Source organism: Grammomys surdaster, unplaced genomic scaffold (genome assembly GCF_004785775.1).
Source record: "Grammomys surdaster isolate TR1022 unplaced genomic scaffold, NIH_TR_1.0 126028, whole genome shotgun sequence".
NCBI classification, from domain to species: Eukaryota; Metazoa; Chordata; class Mammalia; order Rodentia; family Muridae; genus Grammomys; species Grammomys surdaster.
Window position 1 is genome coordinate 3,915,498 of NW_021620841.1, and position 17,070 is coordinate 3,932,567.

Below are 17,070 nucleotides of genomic sequence, written 5' to 3' on the forward strand. Positions count from 1 at the left end.
TACCTGTTTGGACAGCATTGGAAGAAATTTGCAAATTGAAATTGAAATTTGCAAATCAAAGCAAACTAACAAAAACAACAGAACAAGGGACTGAACAAGAAATGGAAGGCATCCTGCAGCACAATGTTCTACTTTACAGTAATACTTAAATTTGTCCTGCCCTATTATTTTAAATGTGATAGCACTTCAGCTAAACAACTTGGAATAATTTAGTTCACTAAAACAAAACAACACCTCTATTTTTTTCCATTAAAACTATATGCATTTTGAACCCACTGTTTGGTTGTCAAATCCCAATAGTGGTAAAGATACATTATAGAGTATAAGTCTTCCATGTGCCTAAATCACAGTAATGAGAGATGATGTTGCCTGACTTGACACTGTTGTATAGCGTTCTTAGAATGCAAGTGCTCAGTTCCACTGGCACGTGCAGTCTATAGGCTCCTGGAGTGTGTACATAACTTCAGTGCCATTTCCTGAGCAGTGCAGAGGCACCGTCACATTCCGCACTCCGTTTTCGCGACAGCACTTGCAGAACCTCAGGTGACTTTCAACGTTGATGTTATATATGGTGGCTGATGGGCACTTCCCATCACAAGATGCCACGCTAATCTGCAAGAATAGATAATGAGAAACGAGGTCTGCAAATTCAACTAATACTGGTGATTATTTGATTGCTTCAGGGGGTCAGTAAGAGCTTTTTATTTTAATCATTTCATTCCCCAGTCTTCTATGTGTATGAGTGATTATGGAAATATCACATTAGAACATGATTCATACATACACCAAAGGGTTGTTACATGGTCATTCTGAATACAGCAATGCTTACATAATTCAAAGAATGAATGGCTTGAACATGCATAACTGAATAGATATATCGAATAACTTAATCCTAGCCCAATAATTTTATTGTCACTGGTATCATGTTGTGGTAGATGTACAGCATAGAATTGAGTGTGCCATTCTAAAAGGGGTAAGTTGATAACTCAGAACACATTCCCTGAGCAAAACCCCAATGCTAAAGACAAATGCAGTCAAAGACCTGTAGACTGAATACCGATCTCTCTACATTGCAATTATCATTAAGAAATATTGATTATTTATCCTAAGAATAATGTATAATTCAGAAATAGAATGTTTTAATATTAAAGGGCAGGAACACTCTCAAAGTTAAATATTGTATGCTGTCATTTTCTCAGCTCATTTGCCACATGTCAGTGATCCACAGAATGCCAGAAACACACATGTTCTTTATGTAACCACTGTCACTTTTCTACTTACAGAGCTCTGGCTTACACAGTCCTGCTTCTTTATGATCGACTTAATGATCACTTTCTGGCATATTCTTTCTTCTCGTTTACCTGGGGGGGAAAAGAAAAAATGTATTTCTTCATCAAAAAGACCATGTAAGGGGTGGAGAGATGTTTAAGTGGTTAAGAGCCCTTGCTGCTATTCCAGATAAATGGAGCTTCCAGAATCCATATCACATGGCTCACAACTCCATAACTCCGGTTCCATGGGGCCTGACACCTCTGGTCCATCCAGGGACCACACTCATATGAACATGCTTGCACATATACATACCTACAAATGATTTAAAATAATAATAAATAAATAGTGAAATTCCGTGCAAAATGCTTCCTTAGTTTAACTGTAAATAGAATTAGATTGAAAAATGATGTATTTATTCAAAACATATAGTCAGTATAAAATTATTTTTCAAACTCTGCTCTTAGACGTTGCAGTGCAATATCTATTTTCTCCTTCCATATAGCTTACACCTTCTAGATTCATAATTATTTTCACTTTTTGCCTCATTGTCTTAGAATAATCACTATTATCATTAGTTAAAAGTGTTACAAATGTGGAATAATGAATTTTTAGATTCAAATACATGTAAATATGTAATATGTAAACATAATTGATTAACACAATTTTTAAATAAGACTGAAACACATTTTATAAGTATTCATTAATATGCTAAGTATAAAAATTTAATTACTTGTCAGCATTATTGTAATGCATGAATGATTCATTCTTTATTCTATGGCTCTGAAATGTTCTCTTTAATTTCAAATTTAAAAACCACTTTATACTCATTCGTGATACAGTTTTATGCACAAAAGTGAAATTGAGTATTACATTATAATATACCCAGGGATGTATACTTAACCAATTTTTCATAGTGAATTAAGTATGAATCAGGACACCAAAGGCCAGGATTCTTACCTTACTCTACCACTGACTTGCTTTGTGACTTTGGGGAAATCATTAACTCATTTTTATACTTATTTATGGAATGGTAGAATTGCACTATCAATTTTCAAATGACTTTGTCCGTAATAGTCTTAATAAAAATACCTGCTGACATGAAATTCCAACAGGTAAAATTAAGCTACTCTGGTTCAAGGAGAGATGGGTAGCTAAGACTGACTAAAATTAAACTGTCCTTGTCAAAGAAAAACTAATTTAACAAATATCTGGGATAGTATTATTCATTGTTGGTTCATTTAATATTTTGTTCCTAGAAATATGTCCTATTTATCCCTCACAGATTTCTTCATAGTATATTTTCTTGATCACAGCCCTCATGGTAGTATCTGCACTCCACCATCTCCACAACATAACCTGGTCATTCAGAATCTCAACCTGTGAGAAAGATTCCCTAAAGTCAATGAATAATCTACTTCACATTCCCTAACACAGCAGAAATGAGAAACCAAAACAGTTTGTCATTATTCTGCAATGTGAAGAGCTCAGCATAGATGAACTATGGTGGGCCTCTATCCATTATTGTCTAATGGCATCTCCTGCTCTGAACCTTGATTTCCTAATGATTTCAGGACGCTACGCCACCTGATTTGTGAGAGCATATGGTACAGTAGACCTAGAAAGTAACACAGTAAAATGGATAGATATCAAGTTGTAAATGACAAACTTTTCTTTTTCTTCCTTTTGGAAGGGGGGGGACTCTGATATATGACTTAATGTTGTGCTCACACACAATGGAACTAAGAGGTTGCTTAACTTCTTTGAGCTAAAATCAGAGTAATTTCAGGACTAGATGTGGTCATGTCTAAACAGGCAGAGGAATACTAGTGTATCCTACATCGGCTCGACCACTCATTTCTTGCCCTGTTGGCCCTCAGAAAATAAACACACTAACTTGTCTATTAATTATCATGGGCTTGTATTATGGGGACAGTTACAATAGCTTTGGCTTTGAATGTGACTGTGTCTCTCTATTGCATATAAAGGAGACTCTAAAGCTGTCAAAGGAGTAAGTAAAACTATATAAATACAGATAGCAATGGAGAACAGACAGAAGAAATGAGGTAGTGATGAGAGAGAAAGCGTATGGGTTGTGTGTAGAGAATTTACAATGTAATGGTCCATAAATATATAGAACAATAAGATACAGTTGGGCAGGATACAACTAAAGCAATAACACTTATATAGCAGTGAAGAAAGAATGATTGAAGAGGAAAGAAATAAAACATGAATAACAAATAAGGCAAGTACATCCATCTCATTAGTACGCAAATTTCCTTTAACTTTAAAAGATGGTAAAATTGTATATATGCACAAAACAATTGTTTTAAACAAATTTATTGTTAGTAGTAAATGTTTAAATTTTGTATATTTGTATACACAGGATTTGTTAAAATTTCTCAGGAGAAGCTGAATTGTAGTGGGAAAGGTTTAAGAAGTCCATTTTTGTGGTAACATGAAAGGGGGAAATTTCACAAGGCCCCTTCTCTCAAGAAAGACCTGTGGACATTAACAAGTGCTATTGCTATCTGTTTTTACTTCTTAACTACGATATTCTCTAACTTTCATAATCTTTAAGCTGGGGGACAAGATGCGCAGCATATGAAACAACTTTCTGCACAAGCCTGGTGACCTGAATTCAATCTCCAAAACCCACTATGGAAGGAAAGAACTAAGTAGCTTACTAAAGTTGTCTTCTGACTATTCAAGAACTATGGCATGCATGTGGCCAAATTTATACACACACACACACACACACACACATACACACACACACATACACACAAATAATAATAATAATAAAATTTTATTTAAAAAATAATTATCTCTAAGCTCTGTAGACCCTGATGGTATCCCAATTTCTCTTTTCCAGGTATTTTTCCCTCATTTTGTTTCTCATTTGATCTAATCTACTCCCTACCCTTTCCCACCCCACTTTTATTTCTGCTTATAACTTTAACAACTAATATTTTAGTAGCTCCAAAATTATCCTTGTACCTTTATCCCCAGATATTTATTAATATTAAAGGGATGACTTTTTTAACAAACTACTATGTTATTTACATAGAATACTGGCTGGTTTTGTGTGTCAACTTGACACAAGCTGGAGTTATCACAGAGAAGGAGCCTCTCTTGAGGAAATGCCTCCATGAGATCCAGCTGTAAGGCATTTTCTCAATTAGTGATCAGGAGTGGGAAGGCCCATTGTGAGTGGTACCATCCCTGGGCTGGTTGATAGTCTTAAAAAAAAAAAAAAGCAGGCTGAGCAAGTCAGGGGAAGCAAGCCAGTAAGTAGCACTCCTCTATGGCCTCTGCATCAGCTCCTACTTCCTGATCTGCTTCAGTTCCAGTCCTGACTTCCTTTGGTGATGAACAGCAATGTGGAAGTGGAAGCTGAATAAACCCTTGATTTCCCTCCCCTCAAATCTTCCTGTGTTCAGTAGAGCTGTAGAATGTGATTTTTGTTTGTTCATAAGGCCTTTATTGAGGCAATCAGCTGAGAATGAGATCAATATGTAGACTATAATGCAATATGACTGGCCCTTATAAAGAAGGGAAATTTTGAGAAACACACACACACACAACACAAACTGAAACATGATACAACTATGAAGACAGTCATCTATAAGTCAAGGATAGAGGTCACTCCCTCACTGAACTCATTAGAAAGCAGCTCATTAACATCTCAGCTTGAGAACTCCAGATCTATGAAACAATTCATTCCTGGTGTTTATTAGTTAAGCCACCTGATTTGTGAGATCATGTGTTACAGTAGACCTAGAAAGAAACACAATAAAATGGATATCAAGTTGTGACAAACTTTTCTTTTTTTTTTCTTTTGGAAGGGAGGACTCTTATATATAAGGGAGGACTTAATGTTGAGCTCATACACAATGGAACTAAGAGGCTGTTTAACTTCTTTGAGCTAAAATCAGAGTAATTTCAGAATTTATTGAGGGGGACTTCTGTACCAAATAAATATTCTATATGTGTATACTCATGGGATTCAGTCCTTCGAGGTACTTAGAAATCTGATTTGAGAGACACTTTAACATATATTTAACAATCCACTTATCTATCATGACATCATTAACCCAAATTATAATTTTCCCCCAAAGCATCTCTAGATAAATTCTAAGTTTCTGCATATATAATTTTTTAGAAACTCCTATTTTGTATTCATATAAGTTATATATTTAAAAGTAGAAATGGTTTGTTGCAAAAAAATAGTCCTCTGTTCTAGTTCAATCTTTAAATTATTCAAACATCACCACAAAATAAACATAATTAGAATAAATATAAAATACATTATATGTATTTAACTAAATACTATGAGCATTATAAATATAGAATGTAAATATAATTCACTCTTGGCATTTCCCAGAAATACAGACTTATAGATTTGTTCAAAAGGTGTGAAAATACTATACTCTCCTATAAGTCCACATTGGTATCTCAATTGTCACTTTGTCATAATCTACTCAAGTTTGTGTAGTTGAGTATATTCCAAGCAAAGTAGGCCATAGTGAATTTGAAATTCAAACCTAAGATGTCTTGCTGCTCTTCCAGAGGACTTGGGATTTGATTCCCAGCACCCACATGATGGCCCACAACCTTCTGTACCTCCAATTTCAGAGAATCTGATGCCCTCCCTTCTTCTTGCCTCTACAACAAGGTACAGCATGCAAGTGGTGCTCGGACACATATGCAGGCAAAACACCCATACACAGAATATTATTTGAATTTTATGGAAAATGTTAGGCTATGGCTTTTAGAAAATGCCACGATAGTGAAACGTCCAAAAAATGAAATGAAAATTTAACTAAATAAAAGTGTTTATGTATGTCACACAATATAAAGGCCGGATTACAGGAATATCAACCACACATCACAAAAGCATTTAAATGGCAGATTTCATGAAGTATATCTTAGGAACAGACAGTTAGAAGAACACAACAAGCATACAAGTCACGAAAGCTAATCTATCATTGCTTGGACTATAGCCTCACTTACAGATCTTGCAACAGCCTTCATTATAAAGCTTTACAATCCCTTCATTCTGGGAAGAGAAAACAGGTAAAAGGTAAAAGATACAGTATTTATCCATTTCCTCTTAACTTGAAATTGAAAGTCAACTCACAATATTTTATCAGCTACCACAAAGCCTTTATAGGAAAATAATTAAATGCTAGTAATTACTAATAAGAATTTTTTAGAAACAAGATATCTTGTTAAAAACTGAATTGTCTCTTTCTTAATACAAAAAGTAAAAAAAAAATGCTACTTAATGAATACTTTTACAATGTTCCACATATTTTTAAGATAATAAAATAATGAATGTTATTCCAACTGGATGTTATTTTCAATTCTAAAAGTAATTTAAACTATATTAATTAGATGAATTAAATTTCTAAACATCATAAATGACAATTTTTCTTTGAGAAATTTTTGTTTTTCAACCAAACCCCATTTTCCAGAATTTAAATATGACTTTAGTGCACATGATAGCTTGCTAGGCACCACTATCAGAGGCTATAAATACAGGGGGCCTACGCTATTTTTCTATGCAACAGAATAAATCTCATTATTCATAATCTCATAAATTCATTACTTTTTGTCTAAGTAACTAACACTGGAAAGAGTTTGCTTTAAAATAAAAATCATAGCACTTTAAAAATCTCTCTTGATAGAGTTTTCTCTGAGAAAACAGAAGATAAAATGGAGCAAAACAATAGAATCTGAGAAAAACACTAAGTTCTCCAGTGGCTTGTATCAGAGAAACAAGGTAAATGTCACTAGATGGGCATGCATTAGTGACACAATCAATCGATGTGTTTGTCTAAGAGAAAAAGGTAAAACTCAATTAAGTGCCATTTTATCTACCCTAAAGGAAGCCTGGATTTGCTGACCAAAGGCTTGTTCAATTATCCTTGAATATACATATAAAAACCCAGAGACAGCAAATTATCCAGTCTGCAGGAGTCAAACTTGAACTCAAAATAGCACTATAGAACCATAACAGAGATAAGGCACAGTGTCTGCAGGACCTTGGAAAACATATTAATGCGCACTTCCTAGATTCCAGTTAATGCGAGATTTCCACATGTAACAAAGTACAAACCAGTTTGCATTCAGTCTCATTAAAAGGAGGGCAAACCATGCTGTAGTTCAGAATCTTTGCTCCCTCCTCAGTATTAACACATTCGTACGTGCTGCAGTTATGGTGCCAAGTGCTCCCCTCCTAAGAGTAAAGGAGAAAGTTACTGCTATACCTGCTAAGATCTGTTATATTATTTAGATCCCTTATGTTAATTAAATCTTAATTTAATCAAACCCAATATAAGACAGAGAGCTTCTTAGAACATTAGCATGCCATCTGAAAATGTCCCCAATTGTATTTCAAAATTATACCAAATAAACACACACACACACACACTAATGTACACACACATGCCCACACATATTCATGAATGTATTGATATATGTATGCATGCATATACACACACAAACAGGCACGGACACACACACACACGTGCATTCACACAAGTATGTATGCACACAAGATGTGCATTCACATATGTATGCTCATGCTCACACACGCACACACACACTCAGAATACATGTGTGTATGTGTTTGGCTTCATAATGGGAATGAGATGTCAATATTAAGTAAAGGACCCAGAAGGAAAGTAGTACATAGGTAACTATTTCTATTAGGTGCTCATCTAACAATCAAATGTCAACTGTCTCACTCTGATATTCGTCACTAGTAACAAAACAACAAACTACCCCCTCACAACTCCCTTTTTCTTTATATTTGTTTTATTACCTCTAGCTCCCTTATTGTCAGGTTTAAAAGAAACCATCCACACAATGATGCTTGCTTGGTTATAGCTATAATTTAAAGGTACAAATTTTTTCTTGAAGATTTCTTATAGAAGGATAAAAATTAAGATGAACCAAATCACATTCTTTGCTCTAGGTCAGTGGTTCTCAACATGTAGGTTGCTACAATTCATAATAGTGGCAAAATTACAGTTATGAAGTAGCACAAAGTAGTTTTATGGTTGGGGTGGGTACCACAACATGAGAAACTCTATCAAAGGGTTGCAGCATTAGGAAGGTTGAGAAGCACTGTTGTAGGTTCTATCTCAATTTATGATTAGCTGGATATCTTCCAAGATCCCCAGTCAACAATCTTTAATTTCAGCCAGGCATAATGGTGTACACCTTTAGTCCAAGCACTTGGGAAGTAGGCAGGCATATCTCTGTGAGTTCAAGGACAGTCTAGTCTACAAAGCAAATCCAGGACAGCCAGAGCTGTTACACAGAGAGACCCTGTCTCAAAACAACAATAATAATATATTTATAAAATAGTAATATCCAATAAATCAAAAGCAAAATTTAACAGCTTCATGAGAATACTATTTTTTACTCTCCTCATAAATTATTAGGTACCAGTTTTTTCTGGACCTCATTTCCTTTTTTTTTAAATATAATTTATTTATTTTTTTCAAATTGTAATTTATACTGATTCACACAGGGGTTATAAACACAGAAAGGCAGGATGTGGGGAAGGGGATGACACTGGAGTGTGAGTGTTCAGGGGGAATACAGATAACTTTCAGAACAGGGTATCGGCTGGGTGAAGGTTCAGGGGACAGGTCGCTATGGCTCTGCCTATGATTCGCTTTGGACCTCATTTCTTATATCCAGAAAAATGTGAAACTCCATTTTAAAATTACCTTAGGAAGCAATTCAAAAAAAACTTTTATAAAATTCTCAAAAATTTTAAAATATAACGAACTATATTAATGTACGGAGAGGTGTACACTATGAATGGGTGTCTAATGTATGCAAATGTGTGACGGATGACATTCCCTAATGTGATTCAAGAATATCACCTTAAAAAAGTGTCACAGAGGGTTACTGTCCATAGGACGTGGTTTAGGAAATAAAGATCCATACCTCATATATAACTGATGTTCCATTTTCCATATGAAATTTGCAGGATACATTTCTACATCTCCCGCAGCAATCATAATCGCTGGAGGATGGAATGTATATTTGGTGCTGAATAAAATAAACAGACATAGTATCATCCACACAGCGACATACGTATTTTAGTGCATTAGTCCTGAAGGTGTTTTCCAACTCTAACATGCTCTCTCTGAACATCTATAAGCACTCCTGGAGTTCAAGATGAAGGACTTCAAAGAATAATTTACTGTAAATAGCCAACTTAGAAATGAAGTACATGTTGACCTCTTCCAGTCAACATTTATCAAGCAGGTGCAACAATCTTAGGCCAACCAAACAAGAAAGCTGTACATGACAACTCTGGAAATCCAAGGTCATTTGTAGTAAAGTGAGTGTCTGCATTAAATATGCAGCTCAGAAAATAATAGAATGTTAAGGAGATAGTCAAGTATTGAAGTCATAAAGTATTTACAAGTTCGAATTCTCTAACTGAAAAACTTCAACTCACTGGGACTCCAGAGCAACTTGTAACAATACTTACAACATCGCAGTCTTTTGAACAGTTCACCACTGTAACATTGAAAGTATGAAAGTCTGTATAGTTATCTTTTTCATCCAGACATTCGATTGAATGACAAAAGTCCTCTTCCAAATATTTTATTAGAGATTGGCCAGGATTCAATACTGATACTTCTTGAAACACACATACATCATCCTTTTCTAGAATAAATAAATAATAAATAAATAAATATTTTTAAAACCCCACAATGTTGTCTTTTGTATTTACCAATCAATAGATAGAACTTATATTAATTACTATATTTTCATTATGATGAAGCAAATTTTTAGGATCAAGTAAGATATTACATATTTATAGCAATGCAAGAATTTATTTAACAACATCAATAGCACAGATATCCCTTAGTGTGCAGTATGTATATATATATCATATATACATATATACATATATATATACATATACATACATATATATATATATATATATCCCTGTAAAATCACTTGTATTAATATGTTTCAAGAGAAATATCTCATAGCAACTTCTAGAAGTACGAGGTCCCAGAGATGAGCAAGCTATTGCTGCCCCTTCTCCAGATATAGATTATGACCACTATATTGATATAACATCTAATCCAATAATAGTGATACCCTTCATGGTGGGATTCCGTAACACTTCATGACGTCAATGGTTATTATGTTAATGGAAATTAACTGTGGCATATTAGAGCAGGCTGGGAGGGGGCTGGATCTAGCCCAGAAGGTCTCCTTGCCTCTAACCCTAAGATTCTTCTTTAGTTTGCACATAAAAAAATTTAAAGCATTTTAACCCATTGAAGAAATACTCTACATTCTATGTAGCACTAATACATAGCATGAAAAACTAATATTTCTTGCTTTTAAATGCTAATACTGAAGCACACGGTGGTAGTGACCTGACAGTGGGACCTGTATGGAGAGATTTTGGCCCGCTGTATGCCGGCAGTAGCTCAAGAACTGCCAATCGGATTTAATATTTCCCACAACAGGGAAGAGCTTTGGGAGCTCTGGTGCCATGTGGCCCACTGGTGCAGGCAGTAGCAGATTTAATACTTCCCGCATCAATAACACGATGAACAAGAAATATGTTCACGAATTTAGATAATATGTTTTAAAATGATATAGAAAAATTCTAGTGTCTTCTTAAAAGTACTATAGTGAAAATAATTCCTTTTTCCATCTTATTATCATATTTCTCAGATAGTTTTGAGATATTATGAACAAAAAATAGTTGTTTAAAGAATGCTCACAATTGAATTACTTTGTCATATTTTTCAAAGAAAATGTTTAATTAAATACACAAATGCTAAACAACAGACTTTATTAGTAAGAATGTGTTATTTAAAAAGTATTTTTAAAAATATTTACCACAGAGATACTGCACACATCCACAGACAGTCTCAAAGTTTTGATCTATTGTGGCAAATTCTCCCTATTAGAAAGAAATTATCATGTGACTTATGATCATTTTGAGAATAAACTTTATAAGTAATGGCTCACAGGTAGACACTTATGGAGATACTTCTCCAACCTGCTAGTGAGTAGAATTTAGTTTGCAGATCCCTCAGGGAAAAAAAATCAGAATAAAGATGTAATTGTGGATCTCTCGATACTCTTATGGGAGTAGGTGTGTATACATGCTTGTGTGTAGGGGTGCGTGTATGTCTTTTGTGCATGGATGAGAGTGTGCATGCATGTTGAAACCGGAGGGCAACAGGTATCTCCTTTGAGCCCTCTCCATCTTACATATGAGGCAAGGTGTCTCACGTCTCCTCAGAGCTCATCCGTCCAGCTAGTCTAGATAGCCTGCTTGCCCTGAAGATCTGTCATTGTCCTTATGTGCCAGGAATGTGGGTGAGGTGTCTTCCTGGCATTCTACGCAGGTGCTCTGTTTCCTAACTCTGGGCTTTACACTTGTGAGGTGAAGTTAACTACTGAACCATCTCCCCAGCACAGACTATTCAATCTCTTTGTACTTCAATTTTCTTATCTATCAAAGTTGTTGATCCTGAGATTCTAAAGGGCACATCAGTGAGTTTAGGAGAGTGTCTAATTGCAACTCAGGGGTAGGACTGCAGCAGGTAGAACTTGACTCACTCTTTACTAATCATCCAGACAGTTACACAGGCCTTTCCCAATATGTGCCTGGTTTTCCTCATCCACAAAACAGATATTATGAAACCACAGGCCACTTAGTTTTGTGGAAAGAAATAAATGGGCCAGGGTGTATAATGAGGTCAGGATTGAGGTGGTACACCCACCCACCTTCCCCCTACCTTGAGTACTGTGTAACCTGTAGCTATTAGTAACCTTTTGTCATGACTGAGGCTCAAGTCTCACCCTGTTTGAAATGATTTAGCATCCTCTAAGCAATCACAGGACCAGGTTTTAATATTCAAGTACTTGCTTGTAAGCATTTCCTTTTCCACAGTGCCTTTAATCTTCATAACACATATTAATAAAAATAATTTGATTCTTCCTATGAAGAATTTATTCCACTAAATTTATACCACTAGCTTATAGCTATTTGTTCCTGTGATCTAATATGTTACATTTTATGGTGCTTTATAAATTGTACTTTCACAAGTGTTAATTCATTTGCTGCTTTATGACTTTAATCTAGAGACAATGCTAAGAAGATTGGAAATAAAAATCTTCTAATGGAATTCAAAAAAAACAGTTAATCAAATTCTACAAGTGCAAATAGTACTCTGATGTCGAAATAAGGGATCTGCCTGATGTCTCTGTACAGGTCATTCACCGCAGGTTTCATTTCTAGTAATCAAGGTCATAACTATGCACACCATCTCCTCACAAGTTCAACTTTACTTTTATACTAGTCCTTCCTTTGTCTATTCCTTTTGAGACCATACTCACATATTTACTAGTAGCTTTATCTCTTAAGTACCCAACTTCACCAACAGGAGGGAGGGATGGATGGATAGATAGATAGATAGATAGATAGATAGATAGATAGATAGATAGATGGATGACATATATACATACATATGTATATACATAAATACATATATACACATATATGCATATGTATGTATATGTACGTATGTGTATGTATATGTATGTATATGTATGTATATGTATGTATGTGTATGTATATGTATGTATGTGTATGTATATGTATGTATGTGTATGTATGTGTATGTATGTGTATATATGTGTGTATGTATATATATGTATATGCATGTATATGTGTACATGTATATGTATTATGTATATAATTAACCAGTTCTTAGCATTACATTCAATAAGATGGTGTGTTCCTGCATAAATATCACTCTTCTTTAAGGTTAGTAGAAAACTCAATCATCTTGTGTTGTTTCCACTCTTTGACTATCATGATATTCAAGAACAAGTTTCTGTGTGCCATTCCTTTCTTTCTTGTGGGAGACTTGTTGGAGCAAGTCTAACTCTGCCTAATGGAGTGAACTCTTACACTGTTACTGAAAGTGTGTCCACCACTTTACATCACCACAAGTAGCATATGGCGGTTCTCATATCCCCTATCCTTTCATTATGTGTTATAACCCAAGTTTTTCAAATGGGACATGAAGTCATTCTCACTGTAGTACGGGTTTACATGAAACTGAGAACAAATGTTGATTAAGTGTCTTCAAAGCTAGCAAAGAAGCTCTGAATGAGGTTCCTCAATAACTGGAATTCCCCAGATCTAATCTGAGATGCTCTGCTAGCAATTGGAGTACAGGCCAAGGACCCAGTACACACACTCGTACCCATGCACACCCTTCAGATCCTGACTTCAATCATCATTTAACCTTGTAGACCTCAACTTCCTTACTTAAGAGGTGAGCTAAAAGTTCAGTTCATGAAGATTTGGTGTGAAGTAAGACTTGTGGGATGTAGACGTCATGAAACTATTTTTGATGCAAATGTACATGGAATACAAACATAACTCAGATGAACACTTTTGTGAAATCTGTGATAGTGAATCTTCATTGTGAAAATGACCAGGTCTGAAAATTTCTCAGGAGACACAGCTCTGGGCTTGCCTATGAAGGTATTTCCAGTAAGTTAAACCAAGGATGGAAGGCACACCCTTCGTGAAAGCAGTATTAGGCCATGAAATCTGTCACAGACTGAACAACGAAGAAAAATGGAGGAAAACAGTTGATCACCAGCCTCCATCCCTCTATGCTTCCTATCTGCAGATACAATGTGACCGGCCCCTCATCCTCCTGCCGATTTGCCTTCCCCACATCATGGACCATATCTGCTGAAAGTTGAAGTCAAGTTTTTCTTAAATTGACTCTTTTCAGGCATTTGGTTGTAAGAAAAGCAATTACTATAAAAGTTATTCTAATTCTTCAACAGTCTCTGTAAACCACAGATAACGTCACCTGAGCAAGTATAAAGTTAAATGGCTGACAATAAAATAGTGATGTCCAAAGAGGAAATCCACTGTGATACTATGCCTCATTGGTTTCCCAAAAGAGCATGGGTCTTGGATGTCTGAATGAGCTTTCTGGAAGTACACATTAATCAAAAGAGGAAATGAAAATGTAAGAATGTCTTTTTGGAAGACATCTGTTCTAAGAAATGAGGACAGAGATATATCTTCTTTTCTAAGCCTAATAGCATAAGATGAAGGTAGATATTTGATAAAAAGACATATAAAGCACTATTAGTCACAGTCCATTAACAGTTATCATCAGTCACCCCTGTTATTTAAAAATATTAAATCCTTGAAATACTTCTCTTTACATAGTCATGGATAACTAAAGAAAAAAAAGAAAAGACAAGAGTTACATGTTTATACCTATTTTTCCTCTGTAAAACACATATTGGAAGTACACTGCCTAGAAGAGTTATTTGAGATGCCTTTCAATATTAAAATAGTGGGTTTTTTAACATTATTCCGCTTCATTTTAAGGACCTTCAGTAATATAATATTGATTAAATTGTATATTAAATAATTACGTATTATTTTATGAATCACTTTTTTGGCAGATCTTACTCTGTAACCCTAATTGGCCTGGAACTCACCATGTAAACATGCTGGCTTCAAATTCCCAGAGATCTACCTGCCTCTGCCTCACGAGTACTGGGATTAAAGATGCATAACACCAAGAAAGGCCACTTTGTTAAATAAAGTATATAAGGGTTAACAATCATGAAATATGGTCAATTGAGTATCTGTCAACATAACATAACTAGGAAAATTCTATTAACTTTGTAAAATTCAGATATGAGGCAGATAAAGGGAGAAGATACTGATTTGAACAATACAATAAGGCAATTTAAAATGCACATTCTTACCACTTCACAAGTTGGCATGACAAGATTCTCACAGTTGCATTCTAGAAGGGCAGAGAACCAACATGGTTACCTGACGTAGACTACATCAACTCGTTATTACAAAACGTTGAGATAGAAAATGAGTTACCACAGTGCCAGTTTGGGCAACATTGTCCAGATATAAATTCTTTCACCAGATTCATATCTTTTGCACACTCGAGTGATGGTGGAGGACAAAGATCTGGCTCACAAACTAGGAAGCAAAATCAAATAGGTAAAGATGACTCTCGTGGACTTGCCTGTCCTCATTAGTTAGCTGTGTGCAGGGTTTCTAGCTCCCAACAGTTGACCCTCCCACCTCCCAGCGGTTGCTGCTCGCCCCTCCCACCTGCCAAGTCCTCTTGAGCATAGCATGAATGCCTATTTAACTACAGTAATTGAGCTATCTGGCTTAGGTCATCCAAAGAAGACCCTTGACAAGGGGATCTGCGTTAACAGTGCCACTAATATGCACCAGACTTCTTAAATACCTAACTCTTTGGACCATTCATAGACACACTTAACTGTTTTGTAACAGTGTAAATGTTTAAAAATGGGCTTACCGCAGTAGTACTCAGGACAACATAAATGTGTAGTATTGAGATTAACTGTGAGGAATTCCCCATCTGTACATTGCGGAGTTGGTTCAGTGCATGCCTTACAAACTAAAGGTGAAAAAACAAACACCAAAGTCACGCTATGCTAAAATCAAATTAAGGATTAGTTCAGATTATAGTCCAAATCAAAATAGAGTATAATATGCTTCGTGGAGAAGTAGGAAAATAATGCATAGCTCTTTATTGCCTAAAGGTACAACTTTATGCTTCCTAAGTACAATTCAAAAGATGACATCTATCCAAAATATAAGCCATTTACCTGCAGAATAATTTATTCTTATTGAAAGCAAAATGCCATTGATCAATTTACTAACTCTAATTATTTTTCTTTCATTGATTAGTCTCTCTCATGGCTGAACAGTGCACTAGGAACTTGTCCAGTCATCCCTCCCAGATCTGAAAAAATTCTGAATGACTCTGGCAAATGACTCATCCACAGAGTTCTTACAGAGATTGTTAATAAAGGAGCCCCATCCAGCTACCCTGTGGGAAAACTCATGTCTGATTAATAAGAATCTCTTTCTATGGAATGTGAGTGAGAAACAGAAGCACACTAGAACAGGAAACTGATAGAGGCCCCATCTCTTCTTCCTCTTGAGCATCTGTACTTGTCCCTATACCTTTGTTCAAACGTAATCTAGCCATTTACAGTCATGGAGGCATAAAGAAATTCTAGGAGATGTCTTCAGATGCCTGGTACGATAATTCACTTGAGTTGGAGGCAGGGCTGAATGAGGGGCAGAGTTCTTTTATTCACTCTCTAGCTCATCAAACAGAATACTCTCTGATGGCTACACCCTAGATGATTTTTTTATACTCCTATCCTGTCTAGGGGCCGTCATAGTTCACAGGTGATATGTAGAAATTAAGTTTTATGATGGTATTGTGTGTCTTAGTACAGTGCATTATTCTAGTCTTCTAGAGAAGCACATGCTAAGGTTTCTTTTTTAAAAGTATATATATTTGCCACATTAAAGAAAAGCCTTGATTCCATTATTTTGATCATGGTTGGACAGGTACTGAGAGTTTTGTTGATGGAGTAAGTACTGGCTGTCATAGTATTTAGAGTTATTTACAATGTACTCGGCTTTCTACCCATTGTGTTCAGTTCAATTCTTACTATATGACATAATGCTACTTGCCAAAAGTCCCATGAAATTCACAGCAAACAGTCATTCCCGATATCCTTGCCCTTCTTACTGGAACTTATCTTGAGAGAACTCACCACAGGAGGGGTAGAAACAGCAAGGTTCTCCTTGTCGAACTTGAAGCACAAACTGGTCATCTCTGCAAACTGGCGTTGAAATATTGGGGCATCTCAATATATCACATT

The 17,070-nt window shown here is 35.6% G+C and overlaps 1 protein-coding gene across 1 annotated transcript in view; it reads right to left on the reverse strand.

Annotated features, from left to right (window-relative positions):
* Positions 1–411: 411 nt before the first annotated feature.
* The window catches only part of Otogl (otogelin like), a 143,043-nt gene continuing 126,384 nt past the window's right edge, over positions 412–17,070 (reverse strand). The window contains exons 48-58 of the mRNA XM_028754595.1: positions 16,963–17,070; positions 15,684–15,785; positions 15,230–15,334; positions 15,103–15,143; positions 11,176–11,239; positions 9,794–9,972; positions 9,241–9,345; positions 7,394–7,513; positions 6,286–6,331; positions 1,282–1,361; positions 412–612 (exon numbers count right to left, since the gene is read on the reverse strand). Coding sequence (XP_028610428.1) covers positions 412–612; positions 1,282–1,361; positions 6,286–6,331; positions 7,394–7,513; positions 9,241–9,345; positions 9,794–9,972; positions 11,176–11,239; positions 15,103–15,143; positions 15,230–15,334; positions 15,684–15,785; positions 16,963–17,070 — 1,151 coding nt within the window. The remainder of the gene's footprint in view (positions 613–1,281; positions 1,362–6,285; positions 6,332–7,393; positions 7,514–9,240; positions 9,346–9,793; positions 9,973–11,175; positions 11,240–15,102; positions 15,144–15,229; positions 15,335–15,683; positions 15,786–16,962) is intronic.